The 14849-nt window shown below is 34.9% G+C and overlaps 1 protein-coding gene across 1 annotated transcript; it reads right to left on the reverse strand.

Annotated features, from left to right (window-relative positions):
- Positions 1-13467: 13467 nt before the first annotated feature.
- On the reverse strand, positions 13468-14082 carry LOC145131868 (uncharacterized). Its single transcript, XM_079066512.1, has one exon. It carries the CDS (start codon positions 14080-14082, stop codon positions 13468-13470), a length of 615 nt encoding a protein of 204 aa, XP_078922638.1.
- Between the last annotated feature and the right edge of the window lie 767 nt (positions 14083-14849).

The raw sequence follows: 14849 nt of genomic DNA on the forward strand, positions 1-14849 counted from the left end.
TGGTACCCTTGGAGGACATTCAGGTTGATGACAGCCTGAATTACATCGAGCGGCCTGTAGCGATCCTTGACCGGAAGTCGAAGGATTTGAGGAACAAGAGAGTGGAACTCGTGAAGGTGCAGTGGCAGCACCGGAAGGGGTCGGAGTGGACTTGGGAGCCGGTGGACGAGATGATGGAGCATTACCTCGAGCTGTTTCAGGAACGAGCAGCAGACTTCGAGGACGAAGTCTAAAATAAGTGGGGGAGATTTGTAGCACCTGGTTCTTGGTACGTATTCTTTTATTTAATTCTTTAAATGTTTTGCAATTTTGGCCTTGGACTCGGCGAGTTGAAGGACCAACTCGCCGAGTAGAAGTGAGTTGAGACGCGGGGTTTAAGCTGTGGACTCGCCGAGTCGGGTCCCGGACTCGGCGAGTAGGCCCTGTCTGGACAAAAAACCCTAACCCGAGGGTTTGCACCCTATTTAAACACCTTAACTCGGCCTCCTTCGTCCCATTTACTCCCAGAAGACCCCCATAGCAAACCCTAGCCGTGATTGAAGCAATCTAAGGCATTTGGAGTGATTTTGGTGCTTTGTGACCCAAGGAAGGAAGGAAAAGCTTGAAGGATCAAGAGGAGGCTAGAAGGATCTGTTTTTGAGCATCATTTCCAGTCTATAGAAGGTATAAAGTCTATACCTTGCTTGTTCTTTTGTTAGATCCAATTTCATGGAGTTTTAGGGCTTTTCTAAGCCATTTTGGTCACCAACCATGATTGCAAGCATGGTTTGGGGTTGATGTTTCGGATCTAGGTCCTTAGAGGGGTTACAAGGCAGAAAGGAGTGGCTTTTGCACTCAAAGAAGGCCCCATGCATTGTAAGAGCTTGTTTTAGGACCTTTTGAGCTCAAAGTCCCATGCAAGCACGTAAAGGTTATAACTTTACGTGCTAGATCGATTATAGAAGCTTGGATCTATCTTTTGATCAAAGGTTGTACATCAGAAATCAAGGATCTAGAGTGTGGACATGACCGACTCGGCGAGTCCGTTCTTGGACACGGCGAGTCCGAGGCTTTGAGCCCCATATCTGCTAAGGGTCAAGGACCCAGTTGAGTGTGGAAAGGTTTCAGGGAGGTCCCGGGGAGTGACCCAACGTTCTGGACTAAGACATTGTTCTGGAAGTTCATGGGACTCGCCGAGTGCACGAACGGACTCGGCGAGTCCAAGGCAATCTTCTTAGAACTCGACGAGTTGTTCATCAACTCGGCGAGTTGAGGACAGAACTTGTTCATCAGATGAAGGTGGACTCGACGAGTGGTTCACCAACTCGGCGAGTCGGATGAGTTTTTCATGTGAGGTTCATATGAGAGAAGAACTCGCCGAGTTGCCGGCCCAACTCAACGAGTGGAGTCATGTATAAGGACAAAAAGAAGGATAGGGACTCGACGAGTTGGCGGCCCCACTCGGCGAGTCAGGTCAACTGGAAGTTGACTTTGACTTTGACTTGACTTGATTAGGGGTAAAATGGTCATTTTACCGAAAGAGTAGATATCAGACTCTGATTGTGTGCTTTGTGGGGTTTATAGTCGGAGGATTTCCGGAGCAGCAACAGCAGATAGAGAAGTCCCGCACAGATCAGCAGCTACTAAGAGGTGAGTTACCTTCCAGTAGTGGTGGGTCTACGGCCACAATGCCGGCCCACCAGTAGGAGTTGTATGTTGGGTGATTTTCTTTGTGATATCATCTAGGTTTGCTACTACCTGATATGTTATGTGCTAGTATGATATGATGTTATATGCTAGTAGCAGTCGGGGAGATAGTCCCCAGGATTTCCGGTCGATAGGGCCGAAAGGGGTAGTCATACCCAGTCATGCTATACAGATTATGATTATGTGATATATGTTATGTGGTAGTAGTAGGGGTGAAATAGTCCCCAGTATCCGGTCGAAAGGACCGAAAGGGAGGCCAGCACCCAGATATGCTAGGTAGTATCCGGTCGAAAGGACCGAAGGGGAGGCCAGCACCCAGATATGCTAGGCAGTATCCGGTCGAAAGGACCGAAGGGGAGGTCAGTACCCAAATATGACTGACAGTATCTGTATGTTATGTGATTGTATGGTATGTGGTACGATGGGGGAACTCACTAAGCTTCGTGCTTACAGGTTACAGTTTTGTTTCAGGTACCTCTTCAGTGAAGGGGAAGGAGCTGGCACGGTAGCGGCACATCATACACACACACATTGATTTTTCCGCATTATGAGATGTTCTGGGATTGTACTCTGACATTATTATTATTTTTATGATTTGGTTTTTCAGACACGAGATATAATTTATGAAATGATATGATCGGATGATGTTTTACTACAAATGCTTTACAAATCACTTATTTTAAATGAAATTTTTGGACGTGAAAATTGGGTCGTTACAAGAAATACTCTCGAACTCTGCTTGAAAAGTTTGGAATGACGAATAGCTCAAAGCTGAGAGTCCCAATGGTAGTTGGAACGAGACTTGGTCCTTCATTGGATAAGCTGGCTGTTGATCTCACATTATACCGAAGCATGATGGGTTCATTATTATATCTAACAACTAGTCGACCTGATATAATGTTTGCCGTTTGCAATTGTGCTAGGTACCAATCGAATCCCAGGGAACCTCATCTAACAACTGCCAAGAATATTTTTCGCTATCTCAAAGGCACAATTTCGTGATGATTATGGTATCCTTCGAAAACAGGGTTTTTCATTCAAGCATTTTCGGATGCTGACTTGGGTGGTTGTCAACTTGATTGTAAAAGCACAAGTGGCGGATGTCAACTTTTGGATGGGAAGCTTGTGAGTTGGCAATCAAAGAAACAAACATGTGTTTCAATTTCCACAGCAGAAGCAGAATATGTTGCTGCTGCAGCTTGCACTTCTCAAATCATTTGGATTCAAAGTCAACTGCGTGATTATGCAATCAACATGAAGAAAATTCCATTGTATTGTGACTCACAAAGTGCTATTCGCATCTGCCATAACCCTGTGAAACATTCAAAGACTAAACACATTGCACTTCGTTGTCACTTTATCAAAGATCATGTTGAAGATGGCAACATAGAAGTACACTTTGTAAAGACAACTGATCAGTTTGCTGATATCTTTACAAAACCATTGGATGAAAAGAGTTTTCTTAGAATTTTATCAGGCTTAGGCATGCTAGATGCGAATGTTGTTCCTGGTTTGAGTTCATCATAAAGTCAAGTGATGTCGAACTCACGTTGATCCATTCAGAGGTTACTGTTCACCATTCAGCATTTGACATGCTTTGCTTTCGACATTCCTCTGAACGATTCAGCACATGCTTCGCTACTTCATTCCAAGAGTTATGTCGATACATTCACTTTTTTAGTCTACACTTTACACTTCGCGAATATGGTACATTTTTCTTTCTTTTCTTGTTACTTTTCATTCAAAATTCAAAAATATCAAAAATATTTTCTTCTTTTTGTCATTTTCATTCAAAAATAAAAAATATCCAAAAAGATTTTCTTATTTTTGTTATTTTCATTCAAAAATCAAAAATCCAAAAATATTTGTTCTATTTTGTTTGGTTAACATGCTTGTAAAGCTTTCTAATGAAGATCTATAGTGGAACATATTTTGCAGTTCTAGGGAAAGGTAAATATTTGAAACTTTGCACTAATTAAGATGTCCCTAGAAGCATGTTGCAGCATGTCGACCCAAGCCTCCACGACTCAATGTGTTTCGAAGCTTTAATGGATTTCTCATCACGAGAATTCCTTCCCAATCAGGCTATATTCACATTAGTCCCTGAGCTACCTTACTCTTCTCAAATGAGTTAAGAGTTTCCTGCTTGGTCCATTAATAACAGAGGTACTTTTGATTCTCTAACCAACTTTTTCATCAAATATTCTTACACGTTCACACACAATGACATATGTCCAAGAGATCTCTGGTTCGAACCAACCAAGATTTAGACGTATCCAAAGTCTTTGTTTATGATCCTGATTCATGAGACCGTGATGAAGGTGAAACCCACAATTTCGAAACTTATAACGAATTGACGGTGAACTTTTAGTTCAAGAATGCAACGAAACATTTGTTTTTGTACCTTTCTTCGATATTCAAAATCATATTCTTTCATTTTGAGTGGTCTTGATAAAATGTTCGATACCCACGACATTTTTACCAACCAAGATCCAGGAAATTTTATTTTGGAATATGATTTCAGTCTGAATATCAATTTGATTCTTTGTTACTTGATATAATTTTTCCAAAGCATACTTGTCACTGACTACACTGGTCAAACAAGTAATTTTGTTTACATTTAATCACACTTATTTTAAGTTGTGATATGTGACAAAAATTTAGCCTATCCACGAAGCTTTTCAAAATATGCCCTTCGATACTCCTCTATTAGTATTCGATTGTATTTCACGGGAAACCACACAAGCTGTTCGACATCTCTCTTGATGTAGAATGAAGCGATCTTTGCCTAGGATATTATTGCATTATGTCGATTTTTCATTGACATCACAAATCTATTTTTTTTATCTTGATCTCATCCCAATTTTTGGCACACATAAGCACACACCGAAATCCTTGAGGTTCTGATTAATACCAACTCAGGTTGATGATTTCGAAAAGTATGGTGTATGAATTTGCTTCTCAACCCAAAAGCGAAAGAGCCTTGCCTCCATGCCGAAGGATTACTGCCGGTTCTTATCCCATTGGGACAAGCAACCAGACTGATTGATGTGACGTTCTGGTTACCTTGCAGTTTTCAAGAAAAAAGTGATTATCACTTTTGCAGACATGGCTACTTTTCCAGCTACTGGTCCGGTTTTCAAGGTGACACGTGGCCTGCATTTAATGCTTAACCGCTTCAAATTCAAATTGGGCTTTATGTATAAAAAGGTTTTGGGTTACCTCTTTACAGTTTTACGCGATCAAAGTTTCCCAAATATTTTCTTACGCAATACGTTCTGTTCTCTCAAGTTCTTTCATACCCTAACAATGGTGGTTGTTCATGATCATGTTGATCCATACCAAACAACCGATAATGTTACTTCTCAACCTTTAATGAAGATTCAAAGCACTAATTACCGAGTTCAACCGGATGTTACTCAATATCCTGAAGAATTGAAGATGCTCATAGTTGCTCTCAATCACTCTGTTTTGTCTATGACAATGTCAGCATCTTTTTCTATACCGATGACATTGTTGTCACTTGCTGGTTCCACTGTGGTGTACAAAAAGACAATCAAGGTGGTTACCTTTCAATTGACTACAGAGAAGAAGTTAACGTTAACCAAGAAAATGTTTGCTCAAATCCTGAAAATTCCCAATGCCGGCCCTTTCTATGAAGTCGCTAATAAACAAGTGCTTCACATGTTCAATGAAATGGGTTACCAACCAACTTTAACCAAGATAAGTGATTTCAAGAAATCTTCTTTGCCTTGCGTATGGAATTTCTTGTTTGGTATTTTTCTTCGATGCCTGTCGGGTCGAAGTGTTGGATTGGATATGGCAAAACTAGAGATATATGCCATGGTAACAGGGATTTATTATGATTTACAGGTTGATTATACAACACAGTTGTGGGAAGAATTTTTCAAAAGCATCAGTAATACAAATGTGGTGAATGGAATTTCGTATGCTCGTTACTGGAGTTTAATATTGCAGTATGCGTATAAAAAGGAAGGTATTGCTATTCCTGATGATGAACCCAAGGCTGAATTTTCTCTGTATCATCATCCAAAGACGATGGAGGATAACCTGGATGAGTTTACATCGATTGCACGCAATCCAGATGCTATGCTTCGAAGAGTTGATCCTACGAATCCAGTTCTGGTGGCTTATCTCACCACTATCAATCCTTCGATTGAAACTAGAGTGTTGTTACCAAAAGCTGTTGGTGGTCCATCGAAGAAGAGTAAAGGCTCTAAGAAAGGAGTAAAGGATAGTCCTTCGAAGCCTAGTCCAAAGCCTGTGGAGAAAGTTGTTAAAGTTTCTCCAAAGAAGGTGGCAAAGAAAATTGTTAAGTCGATTGTTGAAGATATTTCTACACAAGACAAGGAGACTATGCCTTCGAAGTTTGGGGTTCTTAAACGCTATAAGAAAATGGCTCACATGCCTCGTCATTACCCAGAAAGGCCAAGTGTTAAGGATGCGAAATTCAAGATTAATCGCAAGCCACAGATTAATAGCAAAGGAGTTGTGATTCGCGAAATTCCTACTCCTATGTCTCCTGCATCCAAGAAGCGAAGAGCTGAAGATATGGCAAAACACATATTTAAAAAGAAGAAGAAAGTTGTTCAAGATTCTATGGATGAAGTTGTTCCTGAATCACATTTTGATCAAAGTGCTAAGTCTCACTCACTACCTCGTGATATTGATATGGGTATTCCATCACCAACGAGGGGCTGTCAATCAAGTCGAATGTCGAGGAGACTGGAGGTCCTGGTGGCTCTGTGAAAACATCTAATGTGGACACAACCACTAATCAAGGTGATCCTTCAAAAGTATTTACTCCTGAGAAGACTGTTGTCACACCACCCGAAGTTTCGATTGCCGAATCAGTTTCTGAGGAGGTTCGAACTTCAGGCATCCCTACAAACATATCTCATATGGACGCAAATGTCAACATGGGTGATGGTGTGTCGATAAATGAAGCCCAAGGTAATTCTACTATTATCATTTCCTCTTCTTTCGAAACATCTACCATTGACACTACTATATCTCTACCACCATTCCATACTCCTATTTCTACCACCTTATCTCAATCCACACAATCACCAACCTTTGAAAACATCATAAATCAACCCATCACTTCTTTATTTCCATCACAATCCACCGAAGCCCCCAAAACAGTTCAAGAAGATGACACAACTGAAGATGATGAATTTTATGGGATCTTTTTCTAACATTGAATTTGATCCAGAAGAGGAGAACATTCCTGATCACATGTTAATGTCTGGGAAACATTTCAAGTTTCTCAACAGGAAGCTTAACTCTTTATTGCAACTTCAAGCTGATGCAAGGGGTGGACATCATGTATATGGGATTGAAGTCGATGTAATTCTCAAGGCTCAAGAGCTCCGACTATGACATGAATTGAATTTACTGGACAAGAATAATGAGAACCGTGTAAAGGATCAGTCTTCGACTTTCAATCTAGAGCTCAAAGACTTGAAATTTGTTGCTAAAGAAAGGCACATTTTGTTTATTCAAGATGTTAAAAAGGTTCCTGATGATGTCAACCTGAAGATTGAGGAACTCAGGGTTGATATGGCGAAGGAAGTTGTAGCTCTTACTCACGATTATTCTTCTCTTCACACAAAGGTGGATATAATCACTGATGCTGTCACGAAAGTAGTTATGTGGTACAATTCGTTACTTCCCAAAGTTGATAAGAAAGCTGAGGTGGATGCTCAAAGTTTTGTTAAACTAGAAGAGCTACTGGGTAATATCAAGGACTTAGTTTCAATGTCTGGTTCTTCATCATCGTCGTTACTTACTTCCGAGTTTTTAACTCAAAACTTTCGACTGTTGGAATCCGCCATTCACACTGAATTAGCTCCTCTTGTGAAGCTAATTAATTTGATGCCAACAGATGCCCCATGTGTTCACACAGGGGTGCAAGGGTGAGAAGGAGTAAGTGTTGGCATGAGCATGGGTTCGAAGACTGGTATGGGAGGTAGTGGTTCTTCGAAAGGTGATGATGATGCAAAAGTAGTTGGGAAAGTCATGTATACTCAAATTCCCACTTCATTGTCAGACTTCATCTATAATTACTTCAACAACAACAACAAGACCACTGACAAAAGGTATTGTGATTGGTTCTGCTGTTGGAGGTTCAAGTTCATCGAAGCCACCTCCATCAACAGAAGAAATGAAAAACAAAAGGGAAAGGTATCTCTACAGAAACCACTGCCGAAGAAAAGAAGGTTGCTGTTGAAAAAGAAATAGAGAAACAAAGGCAGATTCAAAGCATTCTTCGACAAAGGGCAAATGACCCTCCTGGTCTTGAAAAGGGTGATCCTTCGAAGCATTTTTGTTATGAATAAATTGAAGCCTAGGTTATAACTGGTGAAATGCATGATTTTGAGAAGGTTCCCAAGAAGAGTTATGCTATAGAGAATACTGATTTTAATCAGTTGGATTTCCTAATAAACAAGATGATGTTCATGGCTGAAGAATATTAGATTGCTGATAAGGTCGAAGACAAAGAAGAATTCAAACGGTTGAAGATTCGATTCCATGCAGTTCTTGGAAAAAGGGAAAATGAGATTTGGTTGTTGGTCAAGATAATTCGAGTTCTCAACATTTCCAAATACGTTTTGTTCGAGGGTGTGTTGCAGAATTATCGCTTTCATGTTGTCAGAGCAAATAATGTGGCGTTTGATTTTTCAGTGGCTGACTCCCCTTTGATGAATCTTCATGATCTGATTAGTGTTGAAAGAATTTTGAAGAGTATTGATGTCTCAAAGCTTCAACTGACGAGAAACGAAGATTTCTTAATCGGATTTTCTCACATTAAACTGTTTATAGACAATTACTAGGGTTGTCTTGATTTAACTGATGTTGAACTAGCCATGGCAGCTGGAAAACAAATCACAGTTCCTCAATCTATGTTGAAGAGTCAAGCTAGTCTGGTCAAATATGAAGATGGGGAGATTTGTTTGAAGCCTCTTGGGATTGTTTTTGTTGGGAAAAACAAGAAGGGAAAGAACACGAAAATTTTGTTTCAAGCTTGCGATGTGGAAAGATATACAACTCCTCATTATACAAATCTTGTTTTTCGAATGAATAGTTGTGCAAAGAATAATGATGGAGACAAAGCTGAAATTCGCAAGGTGATCAACTGGTATTTAGAGATTCGAAGGGTGATACATCAAACAATGCAGATGATGATGACTTAGATTCGACACTTCTCACAAAGGGGGAGAATGTTGAGGTCGAAAGTAGTTGTGAGATATCGAAGTCTGTCTAGGTCATTCTTAGTATTGAAGTGTGTTTTTATGTTTGTTTATTATAAGGGCATTTTGTATCGAAGCTTAAGAGTCTTAGTCCCTTACATTTTTTGTACACTTTCCTTATCCCTATATATATATGGGATGAATACTAGAGTTAGAGTGTAGCTTTTGCATACAACTTGTACTCTCTGATATTTCTCTGCATTTCTAGAAAGCGTAATCGAGCCAACCAGATTATATTTAGATCTTGTGTTCTTAATTCTTTCTTGATTCTAATATCGTATTATATACTCGATTAAATCATAACTACATCAATTAATCAACAATAGTTAAAAAGTCTTTTGACTTGTAGTAGTAAGATGAATGGTAATGAGAGTTTTAAATTTATAAGGTTCGAGGAAAAAAATACCTCTTTTTATAACATACATATATATATATATATATATATATATATATATATATATATATATATATATATATATATATATATATATATATATATAGATTTTATATTTAAAATTATATTTAAACTTCCACTATTTCTAAATAATTAAGAAAAAAAACCTCTTTTGAATAATTTCATAATTATATAAGATAAGAATGATTGAAATTGAAGACTTATATTATAATACTCATATTGAATCATATGATTTGGATTGCATTTATCCATAGGTTCCAAGTTATGTATAATTTTGATTTAGTATTACTTATAAGTATTATTAAAATTAATTAATTTAAAAACTAATTGTTTGTTTATTTCTTCATTTTCCTCAATTTCCACATGGAAAAACATTTTATCATTTCGTCAAATTATTTATTACTAATATTTAGTTTTTCTTTACATGTTATTAATGTCATCTATTACTTCCTAATAAACATTTTGATTATTTTGGGTGTTAGTTTCGTTGATAAATTGTAAAAACAACAACAAAAGATAAGTTTCAAATGAAAATTAGAAAATTAAGAAACAATATTAAAATGACAAACAAAAGAATAAACTAATAATAGAAACAAAAACAAAAGATAAGTTTCAATTATATATATGAGAATCAAGAAACAATACTAAAATAACAAACAAAAACATAAACTCTAATAAAAGTAAATAATATGTTAAAAACAAAAGAAATTTAACATGAAGAAAGAAATAAAACGAAGGGCATAATAATAACCTGTTTGACTAAAGCCTATCAAACAAATAAATTATTGATTATGTTCTCCCATAAAGTAGAACTTTGTGTCTTCATAGACATTTTTTTCTCGATCTTATTCTTGAAATCTTAACAATTTAATCTACACCTATGAACTATATATATTCTAAATCAACAAATTAAGATACCATAAAGTTACAAAGCTTTTGAGTTATAATAGTTAAATAGTTGAAAGATATAGAGTTTCAGTATTAAAGTAATATTGAATAAAATTATAAAAAGCCTTTTGATATGTAGTAATTAGATAATAAGTTGAAAAGTTGTAAGTTTCAAATGAATATGGCTGAAGTATTTTTGCATCTTTTCATACTAGTTGTAGATTACAAATAACAAATGTTATGAAAATACTATAAGTTTTACTAACATAAAAACACTAAAACATATATTATTAAATATGTATTCAAGAAACATATTAAAACACTCATAAAATCCACAAATAGAATACACAGAAATCAGCGTAAGCTAAAAATGTATTTGGTACATTGAGAAAAATAATAGAATTCTCATTTCTGTATGCAATAAAACATATTTCTTAAACTCTTCGTATATAAAACACAAACCACTTCAAGCATATGAATGTTTATGTAGGAAAATCTTACTTATATACTACTAATATAGATAGGAATATATAAATGAGGCGAAAACAAAAAGTTTTTAGTAAATGACATTAATTTTAGTAATTATGAGATATAATTTAAAAACTCTTGAGTGGTTATGGAGGTTTCAAATGAATATGGTGTAACTATTTGACATATCTTGTAACATATTCAATTGGATGACATTTTTTATAATATTTATAAAGATAAAGATTATAACGACATATATATATATATATATATATATATATATATATATATATATGCTTAGGTTATTGTATTTTAACTATCTATTGTGTGAATATAGGATTGATTGTGGACTAATCATTTTAGTTATTTTAAGAAAGAGATTAATACATATTATTGAATTAAAGATAATTGAAAAATACCATCTAATTTCATATCTAAGTGTATTTTAGTCATTTAACATAAATTTAAAAAAAGAAAAATTAGGGATTTTAGGAAATAATTAATTCTCTTAATTTAAAAAATCTAATTTTTTTTTAAATTAATTCTATTTCAAATTTAATTTTAATCATAACCGATTTTATTCTGTCAGAATGTTATTTTGTTAAAATGTTGTTATGTGATTATGTCATAATGTTATCCTATAGAATATTTTTGAAAAATAAAAAACAATTGAACCCCCAATTGAATAATAACAACATTCTTATATATATTCGTAGACATCCAAAGTTAAATACAAATTTATACATACTTTTATAAAATAATAGTCGTATACATTTTAATATAATTAAACATATTCTAACAGAATTTCATCAAAAATGAGTAAAATTCTTAAAAAATAGCATTCCTAAATATACAATTATTGAACGAATACATTTGATGTTCTACAGTGGTTCAAATAATCGACTTGATTTTAATCTTTGATTTGTTCTTCAAGTCATTCTGAAATAATAACAAATACATTACTCGTTAGTATTACTAATTACCGTATGAAATACAAATTATTAATTCATTTTGTTAAATAGATGTTGATGAAAGCATATTCTGTCATAATAAAATACATTTCTAGATAAACATCTACTACACGAATTTTATCGTCAAACTTCAATTCTTTTAGAATTTTATAAAATATAACAAACAATAGATATAGCTCATTCTGAAAGAATAATTCCGGTAGAATTTGCAAATTTCCAAGATTAACATATTTTTAGAGATTGATTTTATGTATATTCTAACAGAATGTGCAACAAACATATTTGTTAAAAACGTAAAAGTAACATATTTTTTAGCGGTTAAATCCAATGGAAACATCTATGCAATAAAAAAACCTGTAGTACACTATTATTGACGTAATATGAACATAACAATTAACATTAAAAATATTCTAACCTTTAGGCCTTGTAATTTCTATAAAAATTGGAGTGGATGTGAGGCATTTTAACAAACACCTAGTATCCAACTTAAAATTGTTTTTAACAAATCTTAAAGACAATTGATATATTACGCGATATTAATTAGTTTTTCAAAACTCATCAATAATGTTGGTTTTACACCATGGTTATAAGTCAAAAAGCTATTGATTCCATAGTGTGTGTTCACCTAAAATTTTTAGAAAAATAATTAGATAAATAAAGGGTGAACAACAACTAAAAAGCTTTGAATTTCTTTTTATGTTCTTTTGAATTTAATTTTACCTAATGAGATAAAATAATTGTTGGAAAATATGAATTCAGCCCAATAACTAGAAGAAATGATCTGTCTCCAGATGCTAAAAATGATCTCAAAGTAGTCTGGTATTATAGTGTATAGAGCACCCCTTAATTATTTATTTTTCTAAACAATATTAAATTATTTTCCTGTCCACACATCAAGAATAAAGAATCTATTTATATTGGGGAAATTTTTTGACATTTGCTTCGTTTTTTTTCATAGAAAATGTATTTCAAAATTTAGAATATCTTTGTATATTTAAAAAATCACTAGCAGACATCTCCATTTGAACTATACGTAGAAGAGATAGAAAAGCATAAACAATAATAGATGAAACCTATAATTCGGCTGCTAACCTTTTTTTAAGAGCAAAAAAAAAAAATCAAAAGGAATTTGGGAAGGATACCAGGGAAGACAATTGCGTGAGTTGTCTTTTCATCTTCAACTACATGTGAAAAATTATAGAATTTTCTTTTTCTATACTCTCCCTCTGTTTCTTTCCTCTTTATCTTCAAACAATTTGATGATGGTGCCGGCACTAGGGAAGACGACGACGACGTAATTAGAACATTAGGTGTGGACAATTAGATGTAACATTATTTTGGTGCCACCTCACATGTCACATCACCAATAGTGTTATAACACCAAGTGGGGAAATGGTCACCATGTTGCATCTTGTTATAACACCAACTTTTTTCCACTTTATAATTTTTTTTGATTTTTTTTTATTTTTTTTTAATTTAAACAAATATTTTTTAAATATAACATAATAAATAAAACATAATGTTTAAAAATTATAAATAACATATAATAAAAACAATTTTTAAACATTAAAAATAACATAGAAATTAAATTACACATAACATCAAAATTCAAAAAAAAAAAAAAAACAAAAACAAATACAACCCTATTCGTTAAAAAAACATTTTTTTTAAAACTAAACGCTATTCGTTATCGTTATTGTTACCATAGAACATATAATCCGCCAAGTCCTCTCGAAGTTGTCTGTGTTTATTTGCGTCCTGAATGTCAACAACTCGATGCAAATAATCTGTTGTTCCTGGTTGAAACTGAACGTGTCTGGGGCTTTGTTGGGATATAGTGTACAATATTTCTCCCTTTATCTTCTACTACCATGTTATGCATTATGATACATGCATACATGATACATCGTAGAGTTTCTAAATCCAATGGTCGTGCTGCATGTTCAACTATATGCCACTTCGCCTTCAGCACTCTAAAAGCACGTTCCACATCCTTACGTGCTCCTTCTTGTCTTCTCTTAAAAAATTTGTCTCGTTCTTCAACCGGGTGGCGGAATGCCTTCACGAATGTTGAATACTGAGGATATATTCCATCTGTAAGGTAATACCCATATTTGTATTCGTTTCCATTCACCGTGAAAGGAGCATCTGGGGCCTTTCCATTCAAAAGATCGTCGAATATTGGCGACTGATCAAGAACGTTGACGTCGTTGTTGGAACCCGCAACCTCAAAAATTGCATGCCAAATCCATAAATTTTGAGAAGCAACAACCTCTACAACCAACGAAGGTGATCCGTGACGACCACTTGCGTATTGCCCTTTCCATGCTATCAGACAATTTTTCCATTTCCAGTGTGTGCAATCAATGCTTCCGATCATTCCGGGAAACCCATGACATTCTTCATGCGTCGCATATAATTCTTGCAAATCATGCAACGAAGGTTTCCGCAAATACACGTCTCCAAATGTTTCAACAACACCCCTTCATAATGTATAAAAACTCTCCTTTGCGGTTCTTTCGGACATTCTCATATAGTCGTCCATGGTGTCAGGTGACTCCCCCATAGCCATCAAACTGTAACATACACGTTTTGAAATCGTGTTTTAAGTAGATAATATTATGAAATATTATGTGATATTAAGTATTGAGTTCTAACTGATACTTTTTACTAGAAATGAAGTAAAACTATGTTCAGAATCATCCAGAATGTTTTGGAAGTCTTATGAGATTCCGAACATTAGGAAAATATTGAAATTTAACGAAAATATAAAATTTGAAATAAGTAAAATTTTATTATTGAAAGTTGTAAAGAACCTCGTTAGAAACATTTAGGCGAAAACCTCATCGAAATCCGAGTTATAACGAAGAAGTTATGACCAATAGAAGATCCGCGACAAAACCGGCACGACACCGAATGACGTAAAAAGTGAGTTTTTGATAAACTAATTTTTAGCCTTGGTGATCTAAATGAAAGTCGTAGTATTTGTTAAACCGAGAATTTTCATAAAAAGAACGCCCAAATCTGACTTCGTATGAGGAAGTTATGATTTTTCTAAGTTTCAGCTTAACAGTAGACAGCTAAAAACTCGAATTTTAGATCCAGTGATTTTTAGCCGACATAACCTAAATGAGAATTGAAGGTCTC

Source organism: Lactuca virosa, chromosome 8 (assembly GCF_052849685.1).
Source record: "Lactuca virosa cultivar CGN04683 chromosome 8, Lactuca_virosa_CGN04683_v6, whole genome shotgun sequence".
Lineage (NCBI taxonomy): Eukaryota > Viridiplantae > Streptophyta > Magnoliopsida > Asterales > Asteraceae > Lactuca > Lactuca virosa.